General features: G+C 47.1%; 3 protein-coding genes and 2 pseudogenes across 5 annotated transcripts; 3 read left to right on the top strand and 2 right to left on the bottom strand.

Moving 5' to 3' along the window:
• Positions 1–3,131: 3,131 nt before the first annotated feature.
• LOC136542739 (uncharacterized) lies at positions 3,132–5,792 on the top strand (annotated as a pseudogene).
• A 141-nt stretch (positions 5,793–5,933) lies between these two features.
• LOC136542744 (uncharacterized) lies at positions 5,934–10,481 on the top strand. Of its 3 annotated transcripts, none has more exons than XM_066535318.1 (7): positions 5,934–6,305; positions 6,720–6,826; positions 8,490–8,598; positions 8,685–8,846; positions 9,008–9,181; positions 9,624–9,652; positions 9,880–10,181. In XM_066535318.1, exons 1-7 carry the CDS (start codon positions 6,045–6,047, stop codon positions 9,935–9,937), a joined length of 900 nt encoding a protein of 299 aa, XP_066391415.1. In that variant the 5' UTR covers positions 5,934–6,044; the 3' UTR covers positions 9,938–10,181. The 3 variants fall into 3 exon arrangements, with proteins under 3 accessions (XP_066391415.1, XP_066391416.1, XP_066391418.1); XM_066535319.1 differs by lacking the exon at positions 9,880–10,181 and adding an exon at positions 10,372–10,481 and having other exon boundaries at positions 5,942–6,305; XM_066535321.1 differs by having other exon boundaries at positions 5,942–6,305; positions 9,908–10,134.
• Positions 10,482–13,030: 2,549 nt separating this feature from the next.
• Positions 13,031–18,000, top strand: LOC136542740 (pentatricopeptide repeat-containing protein At2g34400-like; annotated as a pseudogene).
• A 1,680-nt stretch (positions 18,001–19,680) lies between these two features.
• Positions 19,681–20,541, bottom strand: LOC136542748 (histone H2B.5-like). Its single transcript, XM_066535324.1, has one exon. It carries the CDS (start codon positions 20,257–20,259, stop codon positions 19,804–19,806), a length of 456 nt encoding a protein of 151 aa, XP_066391421.1. The 5' UTR covers positions 20,260–20,541; the 3' UTR covers positions 19,681–19,803.
• A 1,675-nt stretch (positions 20,542–22,216) lies between these two features.
• LOC136547401 (uncharacterized) lies at positions 22,217–23,466 on the bottom strand. The gene has a single exon (XM_066539351.1). The coding sequence runs from the start codon at positions 23,103–23,105 to the stop codon at positions 22,410–22,412; it is 696 nt and encodes a 231-aa protein (XP_066395448.1). The 5' UTR covers positions 23,106–23,466; the 3' UTR covers positions 22,217–22,409.
• Positions 23,467–27,517: the final 4,051 nt, after the last annotated feature.

The following is a 27,517-nucleotide window of genomic DNA, read 5'->3' as shown; positions in this document are numbered from 1 at the left end:
TGCAGCGGTGCGGACGCGGCGGTGGTGCGGTGAATGGAGATGAACGGACGACGGGCTCACGAGCAGATAAGGTTAGAGGCGAGCGGATACGGAAGATTTAGACCGTTTGGCTAGTGTCGTGTCCCATCAACAGCAGCGTCCGAACGGACGGACGTCCTTAGCACAGCAATACTGAACACCTAATCTACTAGTAGTTGGTAAAGAGAAGTTAAAGTGGACTAAGAGTGTCTCCTTCAGTTCCCTAATACATTTTCATATTCCCATAAAACTATTATTATATTAGACTGTTATAATAGGAATAATTGTGCTTTTCTCCTGCTCTAGCAGTTCGTCAATATATCCTTTTTATTGTGGCCACCGATATTTTTCTCATCCCCTCAAACAAAGGAGAGTTGTATCTCCCATAATACCATGAGAACCACCACCCAAATATCACTTTCCTTTCATATGCGTATCAGGAGATACATATTAGGGTACTGCTGCAACAACTCTCCTAATATTCACAAAAATAATATTGGGCTATCCAATACATACGTATTGATAATAGATATTGGAGAACGGGTGAAGATACTCTAATAACTACTTTCTTTTTCCATAAAAAAATGCAATTCTCGCTTTTTGAGGAATCAAACATCTAGAGTTTTGACTAAGAGCCTGTTCGTTGGTTGATTTCTGGACTGATAAGCTCGGGTGGTGCTAGTTTGTTGTAAGAGAAAAATAATATTGGCTGGCTGATAAGCCCTGGCTGAAACCAACAAACGAACAGGCTGTAAATTTATATAAAAAGTACTAACATTCACGATACGAAATAAGTATCGTTAGATTAGTTATATAATATATTTTAGCAATAAATTTACTTGAAGGCATAAATATTAATACTATTTAGTATAAACTTAGTCAAACTTGACCAGTTTGAATAGCCCGGATCCCATAATTCTATTCTCTTGTGGAAGAGAGAGTAATGTTTAATGTATTCAAATGTCATAGGATTGAACTTCATCGGTCATCTCAACTTTATGCACCTAAGGCTGTCTCCAACAGGAGACTCATTGCGGAACCCAAACTCAAAATGGGCCTCCAACACAATACTTATAGCCTTCAACAGAGTACCTATATAAAATATCTATTTTGAGTGCCAGGAGAGGCATAACCCAAATCTGAGTATCCTTTTTCCTGGAGACCCATTTACAGAAAGGGTTGTCTTTTGGGTCTTGTTGTTGGAGAAGACAAAAAATAGGTATTGAAACCCTTACTTGTAGCGCTACCCAAAGAACGAATATATCTTATATTTTGGGTCATAGTTGTTGGAGACAGTCTAACAGTTAGTTGTAGCAGCTTGTAAATTAACAACGACTCGAGTCATATACTCATATAGGTGATCTAAATAGTCTAGAAACCTAACAACTAATCCTAGGTGATTGAAACAGGCCTCTAGACCACAGTACCACCACACATGAGGAGGTGTCCAGTTTAGCACCCAGGTTTATCAGCCCCTGTGCTTAACGAACTCACTAACAAGATGTTACTACTACTGGGTTTGTTGGCGGCTGCACCGCACTGCACCAGATTCGTCTTGGAACCGGTGTCGAAGCGTATGGGGTTGATGATTCCCAATCATTTGTCACTTCCATACACCTGGAATTCTGAACAATGAATAAATAAAGAAAATGTTTCTTTCTTAAATTTAACTTATGCTGATGCTTATGCTGAAATGTTACGAGAGAAAAATACTATTATATGGCTGAAAAATAACACTGAATAAGCTCAAGCGAATAGAGTGGAAAAAAAACAAGTGGCTTTTTTTCGCGACTAAAAAAAAGTGGCTGAGAAAGCTTTTTTCTTCTTTTATTTTATGACAAAGCTGAGTAAGCTTGATGGCATGTGGCGTCGTTTACGTGCAATCGATCCTCCTGGTGCGTCACGCGTGTAACGCCAACAGCGTGGCCCAAAGATCCGGTGGGCGTGACCCATGAATCAATGGGCTCTCTCCGGCCAATTAGCGTACACAAACATATATAAAATAAAACTAAGTTGTAGGAGTAACATATGCCACGGTCTCTCTAAAGTGTAAACTAATGCAAAGGTGGTGTGTAATAATAAGGTAACTTTGCGTTGCTTTGGCGTCGCGACGGTACATGACAATTCAGTAGCGTCCAAAACTGCAGGGCGTGGCAGGACGGGAAACCATGGGCTCTGTGGCAGACTGATGTGAGCTTTACCGAGATGAAAACCGGCTTCGTGTCAGCATGCATGCATCCACTGTCACCCATTGGGACATACGCTAGATTAACTAGGTAGCTAGGGTGAAAGATGGATTAAATTATGTGAACATCATTACCGGACTCGCTCGGTGTCAATTTATGCAACTTCCAACCTCACTCCCACTTGAGCTCGTAAGCAGAGAGCACTTGGGAAGTCGGTCTTATAAAGCAAGTTGCATTTGAGTAGACGAGCAACGTTATGCTATACTATTGTAGAAGCAAAGTTCGTTCAATTCCCCTAATGCTTGCTTTCGCCTAAACCTACCTCCTCGTTGGTCACACCGCCGAGTCGCCGAATATACTTGCATTGGTTGACAGGTTGATATCGTCGTCCTTGTTTATTTCTTTGTTGCTGCGGCTTCTTTGATCTTTGTTAGTTTGTTAGCACTACTTAAGGTTGATATCGTCGTCCGAGTCTCAACGGCAGGACTGTCAAATACGACCTTAATTTAAGGTTTAGTTCAACAAAACGACCTTAAGTAGTACATTTCAGAAAAATGTACGAATAGTTCTGTGGTACGTAGTACGGGCATGTTTGGTTTGTTACCGTAAGTTGCCAAATCAGGCCACAGTTTGTGTGCATAACTTGTCTGGCGGCCGTTTGGTTAGCTGTGGCGTGCCACGTCGTGCCCACAGGGCCGTAGTTCAATTTCTACACCACAACCTGTCAAAATCTTGGCCAGAAAAACGTCTGCCGCATTTCTGGTGCCGCCCCCGCTGTGGCTCGGCGAGCTCATCATCCTAATAATTTTGGTGAAATGTGATCACGGTGAGCTAAACTATCCCATTTCACAAACTCAGAAAAACAAAGTTTCGAGCGATTAGTTAATATAAACATCTTATTTCTCAAAGAGTTAAATGCATCGTTGGTCCATTAACTTTTACTCATGTTTCACTTAGGTCCATCAACTACGAAAGTGACTTTTCAGGTCCATAAACTTTTGAAGTGATGCATCTCTAGTCCATACCTCTTTATTTATCTTTTTAATCTGACGTGGGAGTCCACGGTGTCGCTGCATGCATGCATGGCGGGAGCGGAACGGCTGAGCAAGCAGCCCAGCCTGCATGGCGTGACGAGGAGGAGTGCTTTGATGTCAGTCTCGTTGATCCTGCTGTCCTCGCCGTCCGTGAGCGGCTGCTGCTCCCGCATCCTGGCCAGCAGCACGCTGAGCAGGTCCTTGCCTTCCCCGGCGGCCTTCCGCTCCCTGATGATCCCGTTCATCATGTCGTCGTACCTGCGGTGCAGCCGCTTCATCTTGCCGACCACGCCCTGCGGGTCGAGCCACGCCAGCGCCGGCACGAAGTCGCCGACATTGAAGACCCCGGCGAGCTGCATCAGCTCCACCACCATGTCCTTGAACTCCCTGGCTTCCTCCCCTCCGTCGAACGCGAACACGCGCCGCCCCACCGTCGCCCGGGCCAGCGTGTTGGTTGCGCAGACGTTGGCCACCTGGCCCAGCACCACGGGGGCGTGCTGGTGCCGGGCGAGCTCCCTCACCATGAGCGCCACCTCGCCCTCCCTGACGCCGCGCAGGTCGTCCAGGGCCTTGGCGGAGAAGAGGTGGAGCGTGCACAGCTTCCGCAGCGCGCGCCACCTGGAGCCGTAGGGCGCGAACACCAGGTCCTGGTAGTTGTAGGCCACGTGCTCGGCTCCGGAGTTTGGAGGGCGGTTGCTGAAGTTGGCGTCGTGGGCACGTTCCTGGAGCACTTCCACTCTTGTTGCCGGTGGAGGAGGATGGCCAGAGCGTGCTCCCTGCTCTCTTCTTCCTCCCCCTCTCTGCGGCGCCTCTCGCTGTCGTCGGACGACCTCGGCGACGCGACGCCCGACGCGTCCGCGCGCCACGGCACGCTGTCCTCGACCGCCTTGGCCTCCGTGGGCGCCGTCGCGGCCCGCATGCTGCGCGCCGGGTACGGGCCCGAGCTCGCGCAGGTGTACGTGGCCGCCCGCCGCGACGCGCTCGCGGAGTCCGTGGCGCTCCTCGGCGTCGAGGCCGTCGCCATCGAGGAGGTCCTCCGGATGGAGTGGTCGGCGCTCGACCAGAGAATGCGGCGGTGGAGCCACGCCGTGAGGGCCGTGGTCAGGACCTTCCTCGCGGACGAGCGCCGGCTCTGCGACGAGGTCTTCGCGTCGGACGAGGACCTCGGCAACGAGTGCTTCGCCGACATCACCAGGGGCTGCGTCCTGCAGCTGCTCGCCTTCGCGGACGCGGTTGCCGTGTCGCCGCGCGCCACCGAGAAGCTATACCGCACGCTCGGCATGTACGAGGCGCTCGCCGACGTGCAGCCGGAGCTGGAGGCGCTCTTCGCCGACGACGCCGCGCGCGAATTCTTCCCGGGCGAGGTCTCGAGCACCGTCCAGCAGTTGGGCTCCACCGTGCGCCACACCATCGAGGAGTTCAGCCACGCCATCCACGGCGACCGTCGCGGAAGCCCGTCCACGGCGGGGAGATCCACCCCATGACCCGCTACGTCCTCAACTACTGCTGCCTCCTCGCCGACTGCCGCGGCACCCTGGACGTGGTCCTCGGCGACGCCGGCCCCGACGACAGAGCCGCCACCGCCGACGACGGCGCCCTGGCCTCGACGCCGTCCGCGCGCTGCATCCGCGGGCTGCTCACGCTGCTGCTGCGCAACATCGACGACAAGTCCCGGCTGTACGACGACGCCGGGCTGCAGAACATCTTCCTGATGAACAACCTCTACTACGTGGTGCAGAAGGTGCGGGAGTCCCCGCCGCTGCGCGAGCTCGTCGGCGACGACTGGCTCCGGCGGCACCGCGGCCAGATCCGGCAGTACGAGACCGGCTACCTACGGGCGTCCTGGACCGCCGTGCTGTCCCAGCTGAGGAGGGACGACGGCGCGTCGGCGAGGCCGGCGGCCGGACACAGGGCGCCGCCGGGTCAGTCATCGTGGTTGCAGAGGCGGTCAGCGGAGTGGCCATGGTCACCGTGGGTGCGCGAGCAGGCGCGCGGGCGAGCCGCCACTGCAGGCGTGCGAGGAGGTGCCGTCGCCGCCGCTGTGGGCGCGGGCGAGCTGCTGCCGCGGCCACACAGGCTGACAGGCGTCGCTCAACCTCAGCGGAACGCGTTCGCGACGGTGTTCCAGCTCCAGATGCATGCACATGCATGCGTGTGTGCGGCGTCCCCGAGATGCCACGTCGATTAAAAAACTGGAACAAAACGGTATGGGCTAGGAATGCGCCACTAACAAAGATGATGGACCCAAAAACCCACTTTTAGAGTTGATGGACCTAAGTGAAACTTAGGTACAAGTTAATGGAGCACCGATGCATTTAACTCTTTCTCAAACTAAACACCCTACCGCTAAAGAGACACGTGTGTCGTGAACTCTTGATAGGAACACTCTACCTATTCGGATATATAAGATAGAAATATACGGGGATTTTGTTTGCCAACATTCATCCACGAATAAAGCGTTGCAAATCTTGTTGATGATATATCCTGTCCATTTTGGCCTGATTTTTATCATGCTCCAACGGGACCAAACATGTTTTCTACGGTTCTCCCTTTGACTAAACATGTTTTATCATGCAATAATGTTGGAGAATTCGAAATGATTCCAAACACCACCTGAAAACCCAGCCAGCAAAGCCACCTTCTCCATCACAGGCCTCAGGCCAGAGTCACCACTCGCCACGCCTTCGCCGCCTATAAACCGCCACCACTAGTTCCCCCGAGGACCACCACAGCCCACGCCCACGACGCGCGGGGACGGCACGGCGACGCTCTTCCTCCTCCTTCTCATCTCGCCGCCTCGCAAGCAATGGCGGTGGCGCGGCTGCGCGCGGCGGCCTCCGCCCGGCTGCAGCCGGCGCTCGCCGCGGGCGGCCGCGGCGAGAGGCGGCCGCTCGGGACGGCGGCGGAGGTGGCCGCGGCCGCGGGGCCGGGGGCCGCGAGGTGGGAGCTTATGGGGGCGCGGGAGTACTACGACTACCGGCGGGCCATCTACGGCGACATCACGCACAAGGCCATCCTCGTCGACGCCGCCGGCACGCTGCTTGCCCCCACCGAGCCCATGGCCCAGGTCCGCTCCGCTCGCGCTCGCGCTCACCTCCCTCCTTCCCATTGCCGCCGCCGCGCGCGCTCCTCCGGTTCGCGTCCTCTGCCCGGTGGGTTGCTTGCCTGATGCTGCATGTGTGGTCCGGTGGTTTCTGTATCCCATTTCTGATCATCGGTAGCGATTGCTGCGGCATGCAAGTTGATTTCGGCTCAGCTGTGCGCGCTCTGCGTCGGAGTGATTGGACTTGATCTGATCTGTTGCTTCTCTCCTCTGTATATGCGGTCTCGGGCTGTGCTATGGAGAGATCTGTCAGTGTTCTCTCCTCTGTAGATGGTTTCGTGTCGTCCCCTGAACGACGAATTGCAGAACAGGCTCCTCCTTTTTCGGATGCGGTTTAAGTAGTGTTCTGATGTCTGCTGTTTTAAACGTCTGTTTCAGGTGTACAGAACGATAGGCCAGAAGTACGGAGTGGATTATTCAGAGGATGAGATTCTGATGCGGTATCGGCGGGCTTATGCTCAGCCATGGGGTAGATCACGTCTGAGGTAAGCCCCACTAAACTTGTGACTGTTCATGGTACTTGCTGTATTTTGCATGACTTTTTTTAGAGGGAGAAAAAAAATAAGCATGTGGAACTGGTGTATTATGTGACCTCAGTTGATTGCACCCCACTGTTACATGTTTGTTGGTAACTTGGTATGGCACATGCCTCGTGCTTTTGTGCAATCGAATCGAGCTGTGGACCTATGGTAATAAAAGTGGTTAGAAGTTGTCGATCGTTCACTTCAGAGGCTTGGGTCTTTTGGAACAATCAGCTTCAAAGTGGTTCCCTGCATGAAAGCTAGGGAAATTTTGGTACTGTATAAGCAATTTTGTCATGTATGGTTAACATGCCACACATATATATACTGACCTCCAGCTAAAAGGTTTGCATCCAATGTGCAGAGATTAAGTTGAATCCCTATAAATAGAGCAAACCTAAATATATCTGAATCCATCAATCTCAGGTGCGATGCAAATTGAGAACATTTATACAGAGATAAGACTGAGCTGTAAGTCAATGTTGTTGAAATTCTGTGGATCGACTAGAGTAGATCTAGGCGGATGAACTCATAGAACCATGAAACACATGCACATTTAGACCTAGAACACTACACCGAGAGGGAGATAGGGGAGAGAGGGGCTGGTGATGAACCTGAGCCTCCAAATGATGTCGCGGTTGTGCTAGCCATCGCGGGTTCGGTGATGGAGGCAGCACACAGGCAGCGACGGGTGGAGTAGAGGTTGCACGGACGTCGATGCAGTGCGGTCGGGCGTAGCAGTGACGACGGCGAGGATCAGCGGAGCTTCCCGTCGCTGGCTGCGCGCCCTCTTAGATCGGTCTAGGGTTTGTCGGTGGGGTTTGCGGCTCACGGCGAACCTCGTACTTTGAGCCGCCGGCCCCCACCTCTTTATATAGCGCAGTGCGACGGGGGCCCACCAACCATGTAGGGTTGGGCGCCCCCGATCAGGGCGCGAGACCAAGGCCCAATAGGCCGTTGGGCTTATTGGTCAGGAGATCAATCTAACAAATGTGACGTAATAACACTGGGCATCCTTGCAAGAACAAGTCAATAGCTGGGAGAATTATATCATCACAAGTCTTCCAGATCTAGTTCCGAGAACAGGATTTATCCCAAATAGCATAGTTTTGCTGGTTTATTTATGCCACTGCTAAAAAATAAATAAAGAAATAAAGAAGGAACACTAATCCCTAGATTCCTGCCAACTGCAAGGATGAAGGTTTATTATATGGTTTCGGCGTTATTGGACAAATACTGTACAATTGACAAAACTAACTTGATCTGGTTTTGTGTGCTTTTCAAGCATACTCCTACATAACAATAAAGTACTTCCAGGCTGTTTTCTTAGACCTATCAGGTGAAACATCTTGGTCAAAAATTATCGCCACTAATTTTTCTCAACATATCTGGCCATCTGGGTGGTGGTCCGAAGTAGTACTGGTTCTTTCATTTCATTTGTTTCTAGCTCATCTTGCCTGCCCACTTATGTACTAGAATGAACTGTTGGGTTTGTTATGTTACTAAAAAGAAGTGTGCCTGAGACTGAGAGCCTTGCAGCCCTCCAGATTTCAAACCACTTTCGAAAATGATGCTGCTGCTTGGACTGCAACTGAAATCCAATCCTAATGCATCTGAGTTTCTCCAGGTATGTCAATGATGGAAGGCCATTTTGGCAATACATAGTGAGTTCATCTACTGGCTGCTCAGATCTACAGTATTTTGAGGAACTGTATCAGTACTATACAACTGAAAAGGTGAGATACAGTGTGCAATCAAAATGGTTTTTGACCTTCTTTTGGTATATATTTGCTAAGCTTACGAAATGTGATATGTTTACTAGGCTTGGCATCTCTGCGATCCAGATGCTGGACGTGTTTTTGAGGCATTGAGGAGGGCTGGTGTCAAAACAGCTGTCGTGTCCAACTTTGACACCCGTCTTCGGCCACTTTTACAAGCCCTTAAATGTGACCGCTGGTTTGATGCAGTTGCTATATCTGCTGAGGTTGGTTTCCATCTCTGAATATTCCTTAGATTGGCTTGTTTAATGAAGCTTACTAATTAAGCTCTGGCCTTGTATTTATGTGCTTATTTCTAAACTTTAGCTGCTATTTCCCTATTAATCTTCTCTTAAACTCTGTTCCTTGGATGCTGCTCATCTTTTAGGTTGCAGCAGAAAAGCCAAACCCTACAATATTCTTGAAGGCCTGCGAGCTGTTAGGAGTGAAACCTGAAGAAGTTGTGCATATTGGTGATGACCGTAGGAACGACATATGGGGAGCAAGGGATGCAGGCTGCGATGCCTGGCTTTGGGGCAGTGATGTTTACTCCTTCAAGGAGGTATATTTTTCTGCTGCTCAACACTCCTGTGGAATTCCAACCAATATCTTGTTGAACACTCTTATCGATTTCCATGGCGCTGGATCTAAAATTTAAAGAGCACAAATCTTAGGCCCTGTTTGGCAGGGCTCCTCCTCGTCTCCGGCTCCGGCTCCTCTTGAGGAGCTCTGCCAAACGTTTTGCTGGAGGAGCCGTTTTTCAATGAAAAACAGAGGAGCCGGAGCCGTTTTGGAGGAGCCACAATCTGTGGCTTCTCCAAAACGGCTCTGACTCCTCCGGAGGAGCCCTCCCAAACACCCCCCTAAGTTTAATTTACAGAAATTCAACAAGAATCAGTTACACTGTATAAGTCGGCTCTGGATTCCCTGCAACTGTTTCATGTTATCTGCACTATTTCTCTGAAGCGTGATTTTTCGCTGATTTGTTTGTAACTGTATTGCAGGTTGCGGAGAGGATCGGGGTCGAGATATAGTAAGTTCTTCTCCTGAGCCGCAATAGGAGTCATCCTTGTACATAGTGTTGAAGCCACTTACCAAGGGCCTCTTGTACATATTTCCAAGGGAAATTTACTCAAAAATATTTCCAAGGGAAATAACAAGAGCAGTTTCTCTCTGTGTGCGACTGTGCCTGGGCCTTTTGTAGCAAATACTGATGTTTATTTATATATACATTTAAATGTTCAGTTAACCGCCTGTTAGTTTCTTGTGCTGCGGCTGTGACCTGCAGAATGCAGGAGCTCTGTCCGGGTTGAATTAACAGAGAAGAGGGTGCCAAAAAAGACAGCCAAAATATACAATACAGAGAAACAAGAACAGCAAACTCACAGAAATAATGGCAGAGCTTCTCTTTTGTACAACATAATAAGAAAAGAGCTCTGAGAAATCTAGAATGAGCTCCCTAAGCCTGCCGTGCACGACATATCGATATGGCCACATCAATTGCCTTGCAAATTACTAATTCGTCCGTTAGTGCTATGTTCAAGGATCCATTCCTTGCTCAAGGCTATGAATTACTAGTACGCATTGCTAAATGGTGCATTTTGGAATTTGTTGACCTTAGCCAGGCAACCTAATAAGCGCAACGATTCCTGGTGTCAACTTTCGGTTCCTTTGCCTAAAGTACTCATGTCTTTCCATGATTTTCTATCTGAAATGATTCCTCAAACTTTGGCAATGTTTTGTGCTAATTAGCATGCAGTGACCATCGTCGTACAACTCCTCTATACAAATGGAGCTTAGCGTCCCTAACTCTAGATTGCCGCCACCTTAAAAAAAATGGATAATACTGCGGTGCGGACGTCCGTCCGCCCGGACGATCCCTGGTGAGCTGCGACGCCAATCCAGCTATCCTCTCCCATCCGCTCAGAGCTTGTGGGGAATGTCCACCACCGCCGCAAGCCAAGAGGCAGGAACACGCAAAGGGAAGCCAGCAAATCCGGACAAGCACTGCCCCGGTCGCGGCCGACATGGGGTTTCTCGGTGGGCTACTCGGAGCTAGTGCTCACGAAGCAGCTGCTCCACCTTCTCCTGCTGTTGGGGGTACATCCGCCGCTTCCTCCTCTAAGCGTTCGACGCCGTGGGCCTCGGCGACCTGCTGGATCTCGAGGACGCGCTGATGCAGGATGGCATGAGGCGCGGCTGCCCTCTCCCATTCGTGCGGCCGTTGCCTCCCCGCTGCGTCGTGGAGCCGCCGTCGTCGGGCCACTGCCTCCGGCAGGCCGACGAGCCTCCGTTCTCCCGAGCAGAAGAAAAAAATGTTGCGCTCAAAACACATGTTACAAGTGTGTACGTTGTTAAAAAATTTGGGCTAGCCCAAATAATATTCCCAAAAACATCCCAAAGGCCCACTCACACATGCATGGTATGGTGGGAGACTTTAGCCCCACATTGCTACTCTAGAAGGAGTGAGACCAACTTAAATGATTGAGTTGTCTCTGTCTAGTTGAAGCTATTGAGGAGAGAAAAAAAGAAAGAAACACGTATCTGCGCTTGTCCAACCTGATTTTTCGCTTCAACCTAGCAGGTGCGTTGCGTTGCTGCCGTCTTCCCCACCCCAAGCCTATCAGGTTTTTGGGAAGCGCCATCGCGACTGCTCGCTCGACGTCTTCCTCCCTCTACGCTGGTCTCCGTCGATGGTCTAACTAGAGTTCGAATTTGCCTCAGATTGTAGTGCCAGTGATAAATCATTCACCTTTGATATATACTGTTGTTCTTTTTCTCATTGTTGGAATTAATTTATGCATCACTAAATTGCTATTATTTCCAACATATGTTTTAAGGGTTTCTGATGTTTCTGAGATATGTTGCAAGTGTTTTATATGGATGTTGTAAAAGTAGATTGGGGATGTTACATATATTGCAATGGTTGTACACTTATGTTGCAAGCGTATGTTCCCAATGTTTCATGTGTGTTTTCATATGTATGTTGCAAATATGTTTATCTGGATGCTGCATATGTTTTAAACAAATATTGTAAGTGTTTTATGTGGATGTTGCGTACGTTTGTAATGGTTTACAAGCGTTTTTAAGTGTTTTTTGCAAGTGTTTCAGAAGCATGTTTCAAAGTGTTTTATCTGTCTTCAGACGTATGTTACAAGTGTTGCATCTACATGTTTCAAAAATAGATTGAGTGTTGTACATGTTACAATGTCACCCGCCTGCTGTAGTTGCTAGAGGAGGCGCGCGAGGGGGCGGGCGGGGCACAGACGCCACGTGTGGTCAGGCGGAGATGCAGATGCCACGTGGGGTGCAGACGCCGTGTTGGGCTAGCGCGGGGCGGAGTGCAGGCGCATCTATCCGAACATCCGGGCACCAGTAGTACCGAAAAATCCATGAAGCCTTTGTTCTCATGTGAAAAGCCTCTTCACATGGGTACCAAGATACCCCTATGTTGTTGCTTTACGCCAATGTCTCGTGTTTGTGCTAATCAGTTTTGGTTCAAGTGCCAAGCCAGAAAGTGTCCATGAGGCTAACCGATGAACTGTTGAAATTATAAAACTAAAACACTAACATAGCACATGTTCTAGATTTATGTGCAGTTAAAATTATTAATAGAATATTTGAAAGAACCAAATTATGGCTTACCTTCTGCTTACTTAACTTTTCTTAAGTTTCTCCTCCATAATTAAATTTTTGTTTAGATCATTATTGGATTACTAGAGACTAGATCCTGAATGTGAGTATAATAATATAGATTAGGTGTTATACTAATCTAGGTTGTTTGGATCCCTGAATTATCGGTGTTGAATTATGGGTTTCGATTTTGTGAGCGCCTCTAATCTTCTATATATTAGTAGGTTTGAGATGGACTATTAGATTTTACAATAGTCTGTTTGTTGGACTACGGTAATCTAACCCATAACCTAGAGTGTTTTGATTAACTAAAGATTATTTTATCTAAAATACTGTATATGTGCTTGGGACTGCTTACAATCGGATCTGCTGCCGTACCACCTTGAGAATCGGGAAAAATCCCACCAAACACAGGAACCACCACGGGAGACACACCGATGGGAGATCTATTCACGTCGAGTTTCATGACCAAAGAACTTCAATTTTTTAGTTTAAATAAATGTTCTAGAGAAAACTTATTCAAATACTAAATAGTATTTTTCAAATATATATCAAATGTATTTGAACAGTATTTTTTGAATTTCGGCTAGGAGAAATTTGGAGAAATCTGAATAAATTTGGAGAAATTTACGAAAGAGTGAACGACGTTTTTCGGTTAGGAACAGTGATTTCCGGCTGAAAAACTGACCAGCCGAATTGGCCCACAATTTCACGTCGACCCCATGTGAAAAAACACCTCAAAAAAATCCAGCAGTACACAACGAGGGTGTGCGGCCAGCTGAACATCAGCTTCGCGGCCACTGGAATGCCGGTGCACGCCAAAAAGTCTTTCTTCCTCTGGGACGGTGGCGGCGGTCCCATCCGACGCGGCGAGGATCGCTGGCACGCCGCCGGAGACGGACCGCCGCGACAGCTCCACCACCCGTCGGCTGCGCCACCTTCAGCAATGTATTCCGCCGCCTTCACCACCACCGCCGCCTTTGCCGCCGCCGCCGTCTCTAGGCTCCTGTCGCGCTGCCGCTCCCTCGCCGCCGTCAAGCAGCTCCATGCCCACTTTCTCGTACGTTCAAACCGCCCATTTCCCTACAACCATTTCCTCTCCAAGCTCCTCTCCCTCTCCTCCTCCTCCTCCTCCTCCTCCTCCTCCTCCTCCGCCGCCGCCGCCGACTATGTCCTCCTCCTCCTCTCCTCCCACCCGGCCCCCACCGCCTTCTCCTACAATGTCGCGCTCCGCTTCTTCGCCTCGTCGCGCCCGTACACCTCTCTTCGCCTCTTCCTCAGCATGCTCCGCGCCGAGCTCCGACCCGACGCCTACACCCTCCCTTTCCTCCTCCTCGCCGCTGCTCGCTGCCCGGCCCCAGCCCTCGCCCGCTCCGCCCACGCTTTCCTCGAGAAGCTCGGTCTCAGGGACCACGATCACACCGTCCACTCCCTCATCACTATGTACTCCTGCCTCGGTGATCACCTCACCGCTCGCAGGTTGTTCGACGGAATTCCCCACCGGGATGTCGTCTCTTGGAACTCTATAATGAAAGCATACGAGCGGGCAGGGATGGTGGCCGAGGTTGAAGGGATGTTCCGGTCGATGATCACTGAGGGCGCAGTGGCGCCAAATGGGGTGACTCTGGCCGTTGTGCTCACAGCTTGCAGGGATGCTGGCAATTTGGTGCTTGGGAAGTGGGTGGAGGAGTGGGTGACGTCTGCCGGGATGGAGGTGGACTCGCTCATTGGGTCGGCGCTTGTGGGGATGTATGAGAAGTGTGGAGAGATGGAAGAGGCACGGCGTGTGTTTTATGGCATCAGCAACAAGGATGTCGTGGCATGGAATGCCATGATCACGGGGCAAGTATATGAAGACACACTTCTGTTATTGTTGCAAAAATTTTTTTACTGATTAAGGATTCATTGTTTGGCCTGATAATTTACAAATGGCATATCAGCTGATGCAGGTATGCACAAAATGGCATGTCAAATGAAGCAATAGCCTTGTTTCACAGCATGAGGGAAGCTGGGCTGCGTCCAGACAAGATAACCTTGGTTGGTGTCCTCTCATCCTGCGCTGCAGTTGGTGCACTGGAGCTTGGAGTTGAACTGGATGGGTATGCCTTGCACAGAGGCCTCTACAGCAATGTCTATGTGGGAACAGCCTTAGTAGACATGTATGCTAAGTGTGGAGATCTTGAGAAAGCCACATATGTTTTTTGGAAAGATGCCATTCAAAAATGAAGCCTCCTGGAATGCATTAATCTGTGGGCTTGCCTTCAATGGTCGAGGCTATGATGCCATTCAGCAGTTTGAACTAATGAGAAATGAGAAAGGACTCCAGCCAGATGATATCACATTCATAGGTGTGCTTTCTGCTTGTGTACATGCTGGGCTACTTGAGTATGGCCGCCAGCTGTTCAATTCCCTGACACCTGTGTTTAAGATCATTCCTAAAATTGAGCACTACTCCTGCATTGTTGATTTGTTGGCACGTGCTGGTCATTTAGAAGAAGCATGGGATTTTATTGAGAAAATGCCTGGCAAGGTAGATGCTGTCATGTTAGGCGCTTTGCTTGCTGCTTGTCGGAAATGCAAGAATGCTGAGGTTGGTGAGAAGGTCATCAAAAGGATTATGAAGTTGGAGCCAACAAACTCATGGAACTACGTGGTGTCATCCAAGATTTATGCAACCTCAGATAAAATGGATGAATCTGCAAGAATGATAGGGCTAATGAGGGAAAGGGGTGTTAGCAAGACTCCAGGGTGCAGCTGGGTTGAAGTTCATGGTAAAGTCCTTGAATTCTATGCAAGCACTGAACCACAGCATGGTGCAGAAGATATGTATCAACTCATGGGCATACTGGTAAATGAGATGAGACTAGAGGGATATATTCCGAACCTCGATCTGGTGTAGCACGCAATAAAACATATTTCCTCTTCTTGAAACTAAAGAAGGACCTCTGCTAATTCACAGGAGAAAATCGTGAAATGAAATAAACAGAGGAACTAAAACAGCAGCAGCCAACAGTATGATGGGATACCATGCTAAAGCTCAATAGCTGATACTTTCTGCCTGATTTCAACTTCTTCCTTAATGCAGCGAACCATTTGCAGCATACCAAGCAAATCATTATTGAGAGTTATGTACGTTCTCACTTGTTCAATGAAGTGTCACATGGAATCTCTCATTTAGCTCTTGGGACCTTTTTATGGTCTACTTCCCACAACCAAGTCAGGTTGTTCCTCAGCTGGGAAGGTAAGAGTCCAGTTACACCATGGAGCTCCTTAAATCTTCCCATGATTTTTAATGGTACAGGACAAGGTGAGATGAGCAACTATTGATGGATCCTTTCTTCTGCAGTTGCACTGAAATTTTCTTTTCTCTGCCTGTTCTGTTCTTATAATACTTTGCTTTGTGTTATTTTGCTTTTCTCCTCTTTTCTGCGCTTGTATTGCATATCAGATTCCCTGAGTAGGTTTCAGTCAATGTTGAGTAAGTTCACACTTCACACTAATGTCGAATTAGTGTATGAGGAGCATTCGGTTGATGTTAACTGAGCTCATAACGAATGTAGAATTAGTGTATGAGGGGGAACCAAATACATATTCCACTCTGCCATAGAATTAATCCATGGATGCATACTAATAAATTATGTGCTGCCGGGGTTTCTTTGCTTGGATCAGGCCTTTGGTGCCAACATTGGTTGGAATACTTGTTGATCTGATCTCGTATAATGTATTTCGTCTTGCAAGTGAGCCGATAGCCCATTTTCTCCAGTCATCCCTTTTTGACCATGTATTTAAGAAGATGCTAGTATATAAGATGAATAATATCACTCTTTCGGGTAAAATAAATATTTCTTTCCCAAAAAAGAAACTATGTATCTACAGTATAAGGCTTTGTTGCTGTTATTGTCTCTACCTTATATGTGTGCTCCCCAACATGCTAATTGTAACCTAAGAGATGTTTTCTTTCTTACCATTTCTGGTTGTAGGTATGTCCTTGTCTTGTATAGGTGTGAATATCCTACAATTTCTGAGTAATTTCCTTGCAAAATGTCTTAGAAAATTACAATGATAGGTATTTTTGCTTCATTCTGCAGACATTCTTGGGATAAGGAGTATTTATTTATTTAGTTCTCAGGTACATTATGTTAGATAATCTTTTGTGTTTGTCTTTAGTGTTGAGTCTATTCTGTTTCAGTCAGTCAGTAAGATGAGTCCTAGTTTCATTTGTTTTAGCTCATCTTAGAAATTTTGTGAAGTCTTTTGGGAGGTATCAAATGGGTGATATATGTTTGGTAGGGGGGCAATTCCTGAAATTTCCCCTTCTTGCCTGCCCACACATGTACTAGAACGAACTGTTGGGTTTGTTATGTTACTAATAAATAGAGCTGTAAGCCTGGGAGCCTTGCAGCCCTCCAGACACACCATACTCCCTCCGGTTCCAAAATGCTGGCCATTCGAGTTTTGTCCTAAGTCAAACTTCTGTAGCTTTGACTTACGACAAAACTAGAACAACTTACAATTTTGAATGGAAGGAGTACATGATTTATGTTATTCAACTTTAAATTATTCAGCCTCCTGAACTCATTTACATTCAAATCCCACCATGCTGCTTCATCTGCAATTGAAATTTCAGTCATAATGCATTTGAGTATCTCCAGGTATGTCAATGATGGAAGGCCCTTTTGGCAATACATAGCCGGTACCTCTACTGGCTACTCAGATCTGCAGTACTTTTAGGAACTATAGCAGTGATATACGACTGAAAGGTGAGGTACAGCATGCAGTCAGAATGGTTTTGGACCTTCTTTTGCTATATGTTTACTACGAGTATAATAAGCTTACAAAAACGTGATATGTTTGCTAGGGTGGACATCTCTGCGATCCAAACGCTGGATGTGTTTTCAAGGCATCGAGAGTGTCCACTTTGACATTCGTCTTCAGCCACTTTTTACAAGCCCCGAAATGTGATGATTGGTTTGATGCAGTTCAGTAGTTCATTATCTGCTGAAGAACAACTGAGGTTGGTTTCCATTTCAAAATATTCCATGGATGAGCTTGTGCATATTTCCAAGGGAACAACAGAGGGCAGTTTCTCCTGTGCGGCTATGCCAGGCGCCCAGGCCTCTAGTCTCTTTGTGCAAATATACTGATGTATATGTATGTATTTGAAGTTGACCAGCTGCTTACTCCCTCTGTCCCGATTTAATTGTCGTTTCCGGTTTTCGTGCCACAAGTTTGACTCGATTTGTAGAAAATACTAGCAACATTTGTATCTCCAAATAAATTTATTAAAAAACTAGATTCAAAGATCTTTCTGATGATACTAATTATGTACCATAAATAATAATATTTTTTAATATATATTTTGTTAAAGTTGTTTCTCGGGAAGCGAGAACGACAAATATTCTGGGACGGAGGGAGTAGTTTCTTGTGTTGTTTCTGTAATTCGAACTGATTGACCTGGTCGAGCAAGTGGTGTGCATCCTTCAGTTTTCCTTCACCAGACTACGATGTGAGCTACCAGGACTGCTCAATGCTTCTTGAAACAAGAACAGTTTTCCTTCACCAGACTATACGATGTGAGCTACCAAGACTACTCAATGCTTCTTGAAATAGCGACAGGTGCATTGTAGTCCTTCAGGCTGTGGGGATAAAGGGTGACAAATGAGATCAATATTCATCTGTTGTACGAAGAAAATAATGTGCATTATCATTTTGTATTCGGACCGTTTTTTCTACCTGTTATTGAAATGATATGCAGTCCTCCTGTGTGTGCAAGAAAAAAAATTATGTATAGTTGGCAGGTGCAAGCGGTAGAGTCTTACCGCCTGTGACCGGAAGGTCCCAGGTTCGAGTCGTGGTCTCCTCGCATTGCACAGGCGAGGGTAAGGCTTGGCACTGACACCATTCTCCAGACCCCGCACAGAGCGGGAGCTCTCTGGACTGGGTACGCCACTGTTCCGGCTGATTTTTTATGAGAGAAAAATATTGTTTCAGCTGAAAAGACAAGCCGAAAAGTACGAATTATAAGAGAAGCGAACAGGCACAACATTAGCAAACTAGAGCGAGAAAGGACTGACAACATTAGCAAATCTGATTATATAAGCAAAAACGGACCTGCATAGCTTGACGCCTTTACCTCCTTGTCTTCTATAGTCTATACACTCAGTGAAGGTTCCTTCAGCCTTGGATAGCATCCCTAAATACATGTGCTAGTGGATCAATTCTAAATAGAAAAAAAATCATGCCCATTAGGAAATGACACTAACAATGGCTTGAAAGCAATTTGAAAGAACTAGCAATGTCTACCTAGAATTTTGTATGTGTGGTTGTGTGTGTTTTGCAAGTGTCATGCCATCTTCTTCTTCTTAATATATAAGAATGCACAACTCTCTTCATGTTTGAGAAAGAAACATATAGTTCATGTCTGGATAGGAACAACTAACAAGCACGATTACTGAACAATATATTTAGAAGAACAAGTTGGATTGGAAGAAGCAAGCGAGAGAATCAGAGAATTCCGAACGTAACAGAGGCTGACATCACTTCTTCTTTTTTTACATCACTTATATATGTACTCCAGTCCAAGACAATGGACATAACCAAAACAGACAAATAGGATTTTTGATTAGCAACCCCACAGCCGTCCATAGGTAAACTCCCACCTCCCCTAAAACAAAGTCATTCATGATTCCTACATGTTTATAAACCAGCCATCCCACAATAAAAAGACTGCATATAATTGAAAAAAATTGTTAGATTGGCCATTGTATTCAAGTATACAATGTCAAGGATGAGCACCGCAAACAATTGACTACACTCCAAGATTCAAGACAACCAGGTTCTGTACAGAACTGACCTAATGCACTTCAAGACTGCACAGGACAATCAGGTTTGGTCCTCAAGAGACGCTTTGAATGATTTCTGTAAATTAAACCTGCTGGCAGGGACCAAAAGATGGGCTGTCTTTGAAGCAAGAATTGCAGAGCATTGCAAAAACGATGTTTATAGCTACATACATCCATTGTTATGATCGAAGGAATAGAACCAATCAAGGGCAGCAAGAGGAGGCTTAGTACTTGGTTCCATAACAGCGTTGAACCCTGCAAAAGTCCAAATTCTCGATAGAGTACAGGTGATCAGAAGGTATTATCCTGGATGATCAAAAGAGCTTATCTAAATCAAACTGAGAAGGTTTCCCTCAAGTGCTCAGATGCCACCAACACCACACAAAGGACAGCTTGTGAACGCTAGAGGGCAACAGATTCAGCATGCTGCCTGCAAGGCCCTAGAACAGTGAACTAAACTTGGCAGTCGAAGAACCAATCAGCACAAATTGGTGCGACATTACACTCATGTTACTAACAATCTGAACCAAAAACAATAACCAGAATAATTTTAGCAAGCAGATGTTGGACTGATAAGAGATGAACATTCAGATAACAATAGCATTTCATTCAGTCAAAGGCCACCGCGGCACTTACACGACACCAAACAGCCCAGCAGCCGACCTACTAGAGCTAGCAACATCCCACGAGGACAGAAAAAGGAAGAAGCCTAAGACGAGGTGAACTTGGTGACGGCCTTGGTGCCCTCGGAGACGGCGTGCTTGGCGAGCTCCCCGGGGAGAACGAGGCGGACGGAGGTCTGGATCTCCCGGGAGGTGATGGTGGGCTTCTTGTTGTAGCGGGCGAGCTTGGCGGCCTCGCCGGCGAGTTTCTCGAAGATGTCGTTGATGAACGAGTTCATGATGGACATGGCCTTGGAGGAGATGCCGATGTCCGGGTGCACCTGCTTCAGCACCTTGAAGATGTAGATCTTGTACGTCTCCACGCTCTTCTTGCCCCTCTTCCGACCCTTCTTCTCGCCGCCCTCCTTGCCGGCGGACTTGCCCGCCGGGAGCCGCTTCTCCGCCTTGGGCTTCTTCCCCGCGGGGGCCTTTTCCGCCGGGGCCGCGGGCTCCTCCTCCGCGGGCTTCTTCGCCGCCGGCTTCTTCTCCGCCTTGGGCGCCATCGGGTCCTCTCGGTGAGTGGAAAAGGGCGGTAGGGTTTGCTCGGTTGCGAATCGGAATTCGAGGATGGGATGGGAGGCTGCGGAGGATTCGTGAAAAAGAAGGCGGGGAGGGGACGGCTGCTTTATAGAACGGATGCCCTGCGCGATGATTGGTGGAGAGGCGGATGCTGCGGATCGCTGGCGTGGACGAGCGCCAGGCGTTGGTGCGGTCAGGGGTTGGACGGCTGAGATGCGTTTCGGAGCGGATCGCTGACGTGGCAAAAAGGATGTCTGACAGGGGAACGCTGTACGTTTCTTGGATATACATGCATGCTCAGTTATCTTCGTCAGTGTTTTAAAAAAACACACACACAATAGATCGTCAATTCGAGCTTCATTTTTTCTAGGTTCATGGCGTGTTTTATAGGATTCGATTTTTTTTTTGTTAGATATTTGGAGTGCAGTAATGGTGGATAGTGGCTATACGAAAGCAAGGTCGTAGCTTCTCCTAATCCTCCTATGAATTCATAGGAAAGGTCTGCTTGGTTTCAATTTAATTTTTGGCAAACCAAAATATGGGCAACTTCAAAAGAATTGGCATGTAATTTTCCTTTTACAACAATTGGCATGTAAGTAACTTGGTGCCAAAAAAATTGATAATACCTTCCAAATTTTTTGGCAAGAAAATTCTTGTTGCTAACAAACCAAGTACCAACCTTGGTTGTATTATGAAGATATTGACTTTCCCTCATATTAGTATACCCAAATTTTAGCTTTCACTAAATTTGCATCGCAAAAACTAGTCTTCAACTAAGCGGCTCTATACCCAAAGAAGCAGACCTTTTATTAGTGTGAACTGTGAAGCAGTAGTGCCTTCATCTCAAAAAAAAATACAACTTCAAATGTATTTTTAATCAAACTAAGGATTGAACAGATTTGTAAAAAACACACTTATGACATTAAATAGTTACATTATAAAAATATATTATGTAACTAAATTATAATAGAATTTATTTGGCACCATAAATATTGTATTTTTAGTTGTTTTGCATAATTCTGGTTAGACTTTTAGTTTTTTTTTTCTTTTGTTGCATAACTCTCAGAGTAGCTTCTAGGTTAAATTCACGAGTAGCTTTGTCAATCAATATTTTATAGAAAAGTGATTATATGTTGATTCGGTATGGTGGTTTGTCTAAAATGAATTATGAGGCTAGGAACTAAAACAATATCTTCTCATGAATCACTTCTTGCATAAAAACGTATATTTACTTGGAGTATAATCACTTCTCATAAAAATAAAAACATGACGAGTTGCTTTTAAAAATCGCTTGATTCGTATCTTAGCTGAAACAACCCTGTTTATATAGTTACACAGCTATTGATTCAACAATTTTAACTATATCCTTTTAACCAAATAAGTTTAATTGAACCAGAGCTGCTAATCTACACTTGTTGTATGGCTGCATCAGTAGGAGTGAGTGTAACTGTGTAACTGGTAGGGCTAGAGCCAATATTTGAATATAGAAGGATATCCAATATAGAAGGGTTGTTCAAGTCAACAACAATCATACTGTGTTTAGGGTGTGTTTAGTTCGCGAAATGAAAATTTTTGGGTGTCACATTGATGTGTCGGAAGGATGTCGGGAGGGGTTTTTGGATATTAATAAAAAAACAAATTACAGAACCCATCAAGAAACTGCGAGACGAATCTAATAATACTAATTAATCGGTCATTAGCACATGTGGGTTACTGTAGCACTTAAGTCTTTTCATGGACTAATTAGACTTAAAAGATTCGTCTCGCGATTTTACCGAGAACTGTGCAATTAGTTTTTTTCGTCTACATTTAGTACTCCATGTATGTGCCGCAAGATTCGATATGACACCTTGGGGTGAAAATTTTTGAAAACTAAACCGGACCTTAGTTACACTGAGATGTGGCTGTACAAACCCTTATTATCGAGAGAACCCGTGTGTGCTGAGAAATCAGGTGCAATAATCCAACTCCAAAATTTGCCAATCAACTTGTCCAACGACGAATAAAGAACTAGAAGAAGCAGCAGCATGGAGGCTATGAATGAAGGCCAGTGATTGTGATGGAGATCGCCTGAGATGGTCCTTGCCGCTGGCTTGTCGATTGATGGATCAATTCCCGCTGTGCCTGCTAGGTGCTAGCTGATGCTGAGCCCCTTGTCCATCCCCAGCAGTCGTGCCGGCGACAGCCTCCCGGGGCTGACGACGTCGGCAAGCCTCCGCCCTTTGCGCTCCTTGATGGTGTCCAGCCGCGGCGACCACGGCCGGCCCCTCGTGGCGCCCACCAGCTGCTCGTAGTGCTTCCTCAGCTCCGGCGTGCTGCAAAGCGCGGCCGACCCGCAGCAGTCGTCGCCGCCGCCGTCACCTGCGACGGCCTTGACGATGAACTCCTCCGCGACCCTGATCACGGTGCGTCCGTCGCCGTCCTTGGCGTACTCGAACGGACTCTTCCGTCCTGCCGCTAGCGCCAGCGACGGCGCCGCCGCCTTGCCCCCACCGCTGCCGCGCGAGTGCGACGACGACGAGAGCACCGCAAGCGACGCCGCGGTGACGACCCCGTCGCCACCGCCGCAGGGGAGGCGGTCGACGGGGACGACGAGGTACGTGCGCCCGGGCTCGAGGCGGTCCCCGACGCCCAGCACCGGCGCGGGGCGGCCGACGCGGAACCCGTCCGCGCGGCACACCACGTGGCCCGCGTGCTCCGCCATCACCTCCCCCGCCGCCCGCCCCGGTTCCGCGCCCCGCGTGCCCCCGCCCCACACCACCAGCCGTGCGTCGCGCCGCGCCGGGCGCACGCAGACGAGCCACCGGCGCACCAGGCTGTTGCCCGGCATGCCGCGCCGCGCGCCAGCAGCTAGCAGCACGTACCAACTACGCTAGGGCTCTGTTCCTAGGTGGGCGGTGGCGACTTGGTATAGGCAGGTGCAACGGTGCAAGCAGTGCCGGTAGGTGGTGGTGCGTTTTATACATATCGCAGGGCGTTTGGCGTGTCTGCATGGGCGTGTGGTGGCAGCTGTGCTGGGGGGTGGGTGCGCGGTTGACATTGACAAGGACGGGACGGGACATGGCATCGGTGGCGAGCCGCGGCGCGGCGGTGGATCCGCGGCAGGCGCAAGCGCAAGTGGATCGGGGGTTTTGGTGGTGGGAGACGCCGAGACGGCGCGGGCGGCAGCGTGCATCTGATGGGGGCCTGGGTGGCGGCGGTTTGGCAGCGCCTGCCTGCAGCTGCAGACCTGCAGGTGCAGTTGCAGTTTTTTTTTACGAGAAACAAATTTATTTCAGCAGCATCTAGCTGCAAGAAGGACCGGGCTGTTGGTGTAGCGATCGTTCCTGCAATATAAAGGCGTTGTACCTTGCAGCGCTGGACTGGTGTTGCAGTTGCCGTGCGTGCGAGGGTGCCGTTCCGTGGTGGTCTGTGGATGGGGCGTCGTCGGCGTCGGCGTGCTAGGCTACGGCTCCAGTGCTTACGTACCATTTACCAAGTCGTCCTGCCCCTGCACGGCACCGGCTGGCCGACACGTATTGTGGCTAGGCTATAGCTGACGCAGAATGGCGCGCGAAAAGCCAACCGCGAGGGATGGTGTCAGATGGAGAACGTTTTACTTGTATGTACCGTAGCTCCAAGAGCCGGATTGGTTGGCTACCAAAATTTGTCATGTTAAAGATTTAGCAAACCATGATTTTGGCTGGTATTTAGTTGGCTACAAAAAAAATTGTCAACTTCTCACATTTAGCTTGCTAAATCTTTGATAATTTTTTTACCTAACTTTTGGCTTGTCAAATCCTCGGCACGACAAATTTTGGTAGCCAACCAATCAGACCCCAAGTCGTCAACCTTTTACTTTTCATTCCATCAATCACAGACAGAGAAGAGCTGCTTGGATGCAATCCACGTCACCCCGGTCCGCATTGGCATGGCGCACACGGAGTACGGTGAACACTTTTTTGCTTGTGTTCTGGACTGGTCTGTGAACCCCAGACGCTTTAGATCCATCGTTTTCGCATGTTCGTTCGTTCTCTGGGTGTTGCAATTTGAGTTTCAGCGAGGATAGTCCAACACGATCGATTCACTAGTCCGTCCGTCCGTCGTCACTTCACTTAATGAGAGTACTGCTTACTCCTATGTTCCGACGGTGATCCCCTTCAATTTCGTCCCACGCCACGAGTGATGACCAGATCCGATCCGGAACGCCGGAACGGAGACACGACGACTTGCCTCGCTAGTCGCAAGGCCTGACGTAGTTGAATGCTGCAGAATGCTCAAACTAGAAAGAAGGGCCCTACTTTCTGCGTCAGCTATAGCCTAGCCACAATGTTCCCATTCAGTAGGCCTTATTTAGATATGTAAAGTTTTGCAAATTACATAATCCGTCGGTAAACCACGAGATGAATTTATTAAGCCTAGTTAACCCGTTATTAGCACATGTGTTACTTTAGCACTTTATTGCCAAATTATAGACTAATTAGGCTTAAAAGATTTGTCTCGCAAATTAGTCGCAAACTGTGTAATTAGTTATTTTTTAGTCTATATTTAATACTTTATACATGTGTCCAAACATTCGATGTAAAGTTTTGGGGTGGGAACTAAACAAGGGCTCAGTCAACAATCCAGTGCTTACCATTTATCGGTCAAAATCAGACCTACTTTTTAGTTATAGAAATATTATTTTTTTCTCCTAATAAATCAGCCACGATAGCAGTAAATCAACCCGAGCGGGGCCAAGACTAGAAGAGGTCGTCGCTGGCCAGGATGCATGCGGCGTGAAGCAGGTACTACGGCGGCGCTGGACGAAGAACAACTCCGCGCCGCTGACTGCATCTGCATGCCGCCGCGCCCAGGCGGATTACAGTACAGATGCAAGATTATTGACTTCTCCTGGATCCTGGTTGGTTGAGCAGCAGATGAATGCAAGAGAAAACAAACCATCGCAAGTTGACTGGTGATCTTCTGCAATCACCATGCAATGCGAAGTACCCATTGTCCTCTACTGCAACCATCTCTGGGTCAAAACGAAGATCTTGCACGTTCGAAGAATCTTGCATGCATGCACCATGGTCATTAATTTTTGTTACTCATCGACCCAAAAAAAAAACATGGATTCACCGTGGCCCACTTTACGTATATCAAGATTTACATTCTATAATAATAATCTTTGACCTATAATTTGATCGGTAATTTTTAGCTATTGTAATACAAATGACACATTTAGATTTGTAATTAAATCTACTGTTCGATAATCACAAGTTTATGATCGTAAACAATACAATGAAAAATGAATGAATTGCTGTGTAGCTTATAGAAGATCATGTCATGGTAAACTGCATCTTATAAACTGGACCGAAGGATTGCGTTTAATTTCTTTTCGAGCTACGCATTTGGCAGTAACTTGGGTAAAAAAAAAACTGATTTCATGTGTGTAACTCGCAGCTGCATGCAAGCCGGCGTTTACCTCTCTGGAGTCTGGACTGTGTGGGCTCTGGTGATAGATATACAAACTTTTGGCAGCCACTTTGATTATAAGTGCAGCGAAAGTCCTGCACCACGGAATAATTATTAATCGTAGGATCAGGGAGTTGACGATTGGGTTTGACTAAATTAGCCCCTTAGGCCAATCTCAATGTAAGTTTTATATAGTTTCATGGGCGTTAAATATCCTGACATGGCTCTGTATTGATGAAGAGAGATGATGAAAGTTTCATATAAGCAGAGAGAGATGATGAAAATTTCATAAAAAGTAGAGAGAGTTTTATGGGACAAACTCTTCAGCACTCTAAAATATGAGTGTGTTGAAAATTAAGCATAAAACCCCTACTGAGACTGACCTTAGTAAAAGATTGAAAGAAGAAACCACACCACCGACTGTGCGATTTGCATGGTTTCTGAAATGGCGGTGCTAGCAAGAATTATTGCATTCCGTTATCAGGTCACCGTTGTATAGGACGTTGAAATTTGTGATGTTGGTAGTAAAAGGTATAGAACAGGTGTAAATATAAATTCCAACATATGGGAGCTTCCATGCATACCATGGGAGGATCCACCTATGGATAAAAATAGATGAGACAAATCATATGTCCCGTCCCATTCAGTTTTGTACATTTTTTCAAATTTTAGAGAATATACAAAGGGCAAAATGGTAAAGAATATAGAGACGATACAATATTCTAATGTTTTCCCTAATTGTTTTGGCATTTCCCTTTTTCTCCACTACCTTGCTAGCTTTCTTAGTTCCTTTTTATATGTAAGATTGAGACGCTAAACTATATGTTTATGGGTTTATTTAGATCCAATTTTACTAATATTTATCTAACTAATAGTTACTACTCCCTCTGTTTTTTATTTACATGTCATATTCACTTTGTCCTAAGTTAAATATTTATATCTTTGACAATCGATTTCAAAAAATATATCGGTTCACGACATGCGCTTTATGTTTTTAGATTCACCTAAAAAATATTTTCATAGCATATAATTCACATATTGTGAAACAATAAGAATTTTTTGAAATAGATGGCCGAAGTTAACAATATTTGGCTTAGAACAAAGCTAACGTGACATGAAAAAAAGAACACAGAGAGTAAGGAGGTTGTTTGGATCCATCTACTAATATGTTGCCAATAGGAGGTTGGCGCCGTCGCGCTGATTAGCAACCCAAACCTGATCTACTAGTAAATTTGTTTGGACCTACTAGTACTAATTTTAGTTGCTACTTATATTACTACATCCATCCTAGAAAGAATGCAATTTTAGGCACATTCTCGGTTAAAGTGACTAAAGTTTAACAAAATATATAGGTAAAAATATTAATGTTTATGATGTTAAATAAGTATATTGTGAGAATATGTTTCACGATGAGTCCAATGGTACCTAAACTAGGACGATAGATATGAGTAATTTTTATATAGATTTGGTCAGACCTGATATATTTTAGGGAGCTGCTGGCGGCCGAACGTCCGATCGGATATTGATCCGTCGGACAGTCGTACCGGGGACCGGGGCGATTCGTTTCCCCGGCGCGCGCCTGCACTCCGCGTACCCCGCTTGTGCCTACTTTTCACGCGCCCACTGGGGGACCGTGCCCGTGGGGACTACTGGCGACCTGCGCCCGCCGCTCCTCGTGTCCGGATGGACGGCCTCGCTGTAACACCCCTGGTGTTACATACCTGATTATCACATATGTTAAGACTTAACAAACATGATAATATCTCTGAGTGTGCTTGAGCTTTAAATGCTTGCATAATCATGTCA

The sequence above is a fragment of the Miscanthus floridulus genome, chromosome 3 (genome assembly GCF_019320115.1).
Source record: "Miscanthus floridulus cultivar M001 chromosome 3, ASM1932011v1, whole genome shotgun sequence".
NCBI classification, from domain to species: Eukaryota; Viridiplantae; Streptophyta; class Magnoliopsida; order Poales; family Poaceae; genus Miscanthus; species Miscanthus floridulus.
The sequence above is the reverse complement of the archived record's forward strand: the minus strand, read 5'-3'. Positions and strand labels throughout refer to the sequence as shown.

Coding starts and splice junctions, on each gene's coding strand:
- LOC136542748 (XM_066535324.1), bottom strand. CDS start 20,259: ATGGCGCCCAAGGCGGAGAAGAAGCCGGCGGCGAAGAAGCCCGCGGAG.
- LOC136547401 (XM_066539351.1), bottom strand. CDS start 23,105: ATGCCGGGCAACAGCCTGGTGCGCCGGTGGCTCGTCTGCGTGCGCCCG.
- LOC136542744 (XM_066535318.1), top strand. CDS start 6,045: ATGGCGGTGGCGCGGCTGCGCGCGGCGGCCTCCGCCCGGCTGCAGCCG. Junction 8,847..9,007: donor CAGTTGCTATATCTGCTGAG/GTTGGTTTCCAT, acceptor CTCATCTTTTAG/GTTGCAGCAGAAAAGCCAAA. Junction 9,653..9,879: donor AGGATCGGGGTCGAGATATA/GTAAGTTCTTCT, acceptor ACCGCCTGTTAG/TTTCTTGTGCTGCGGCTGTG.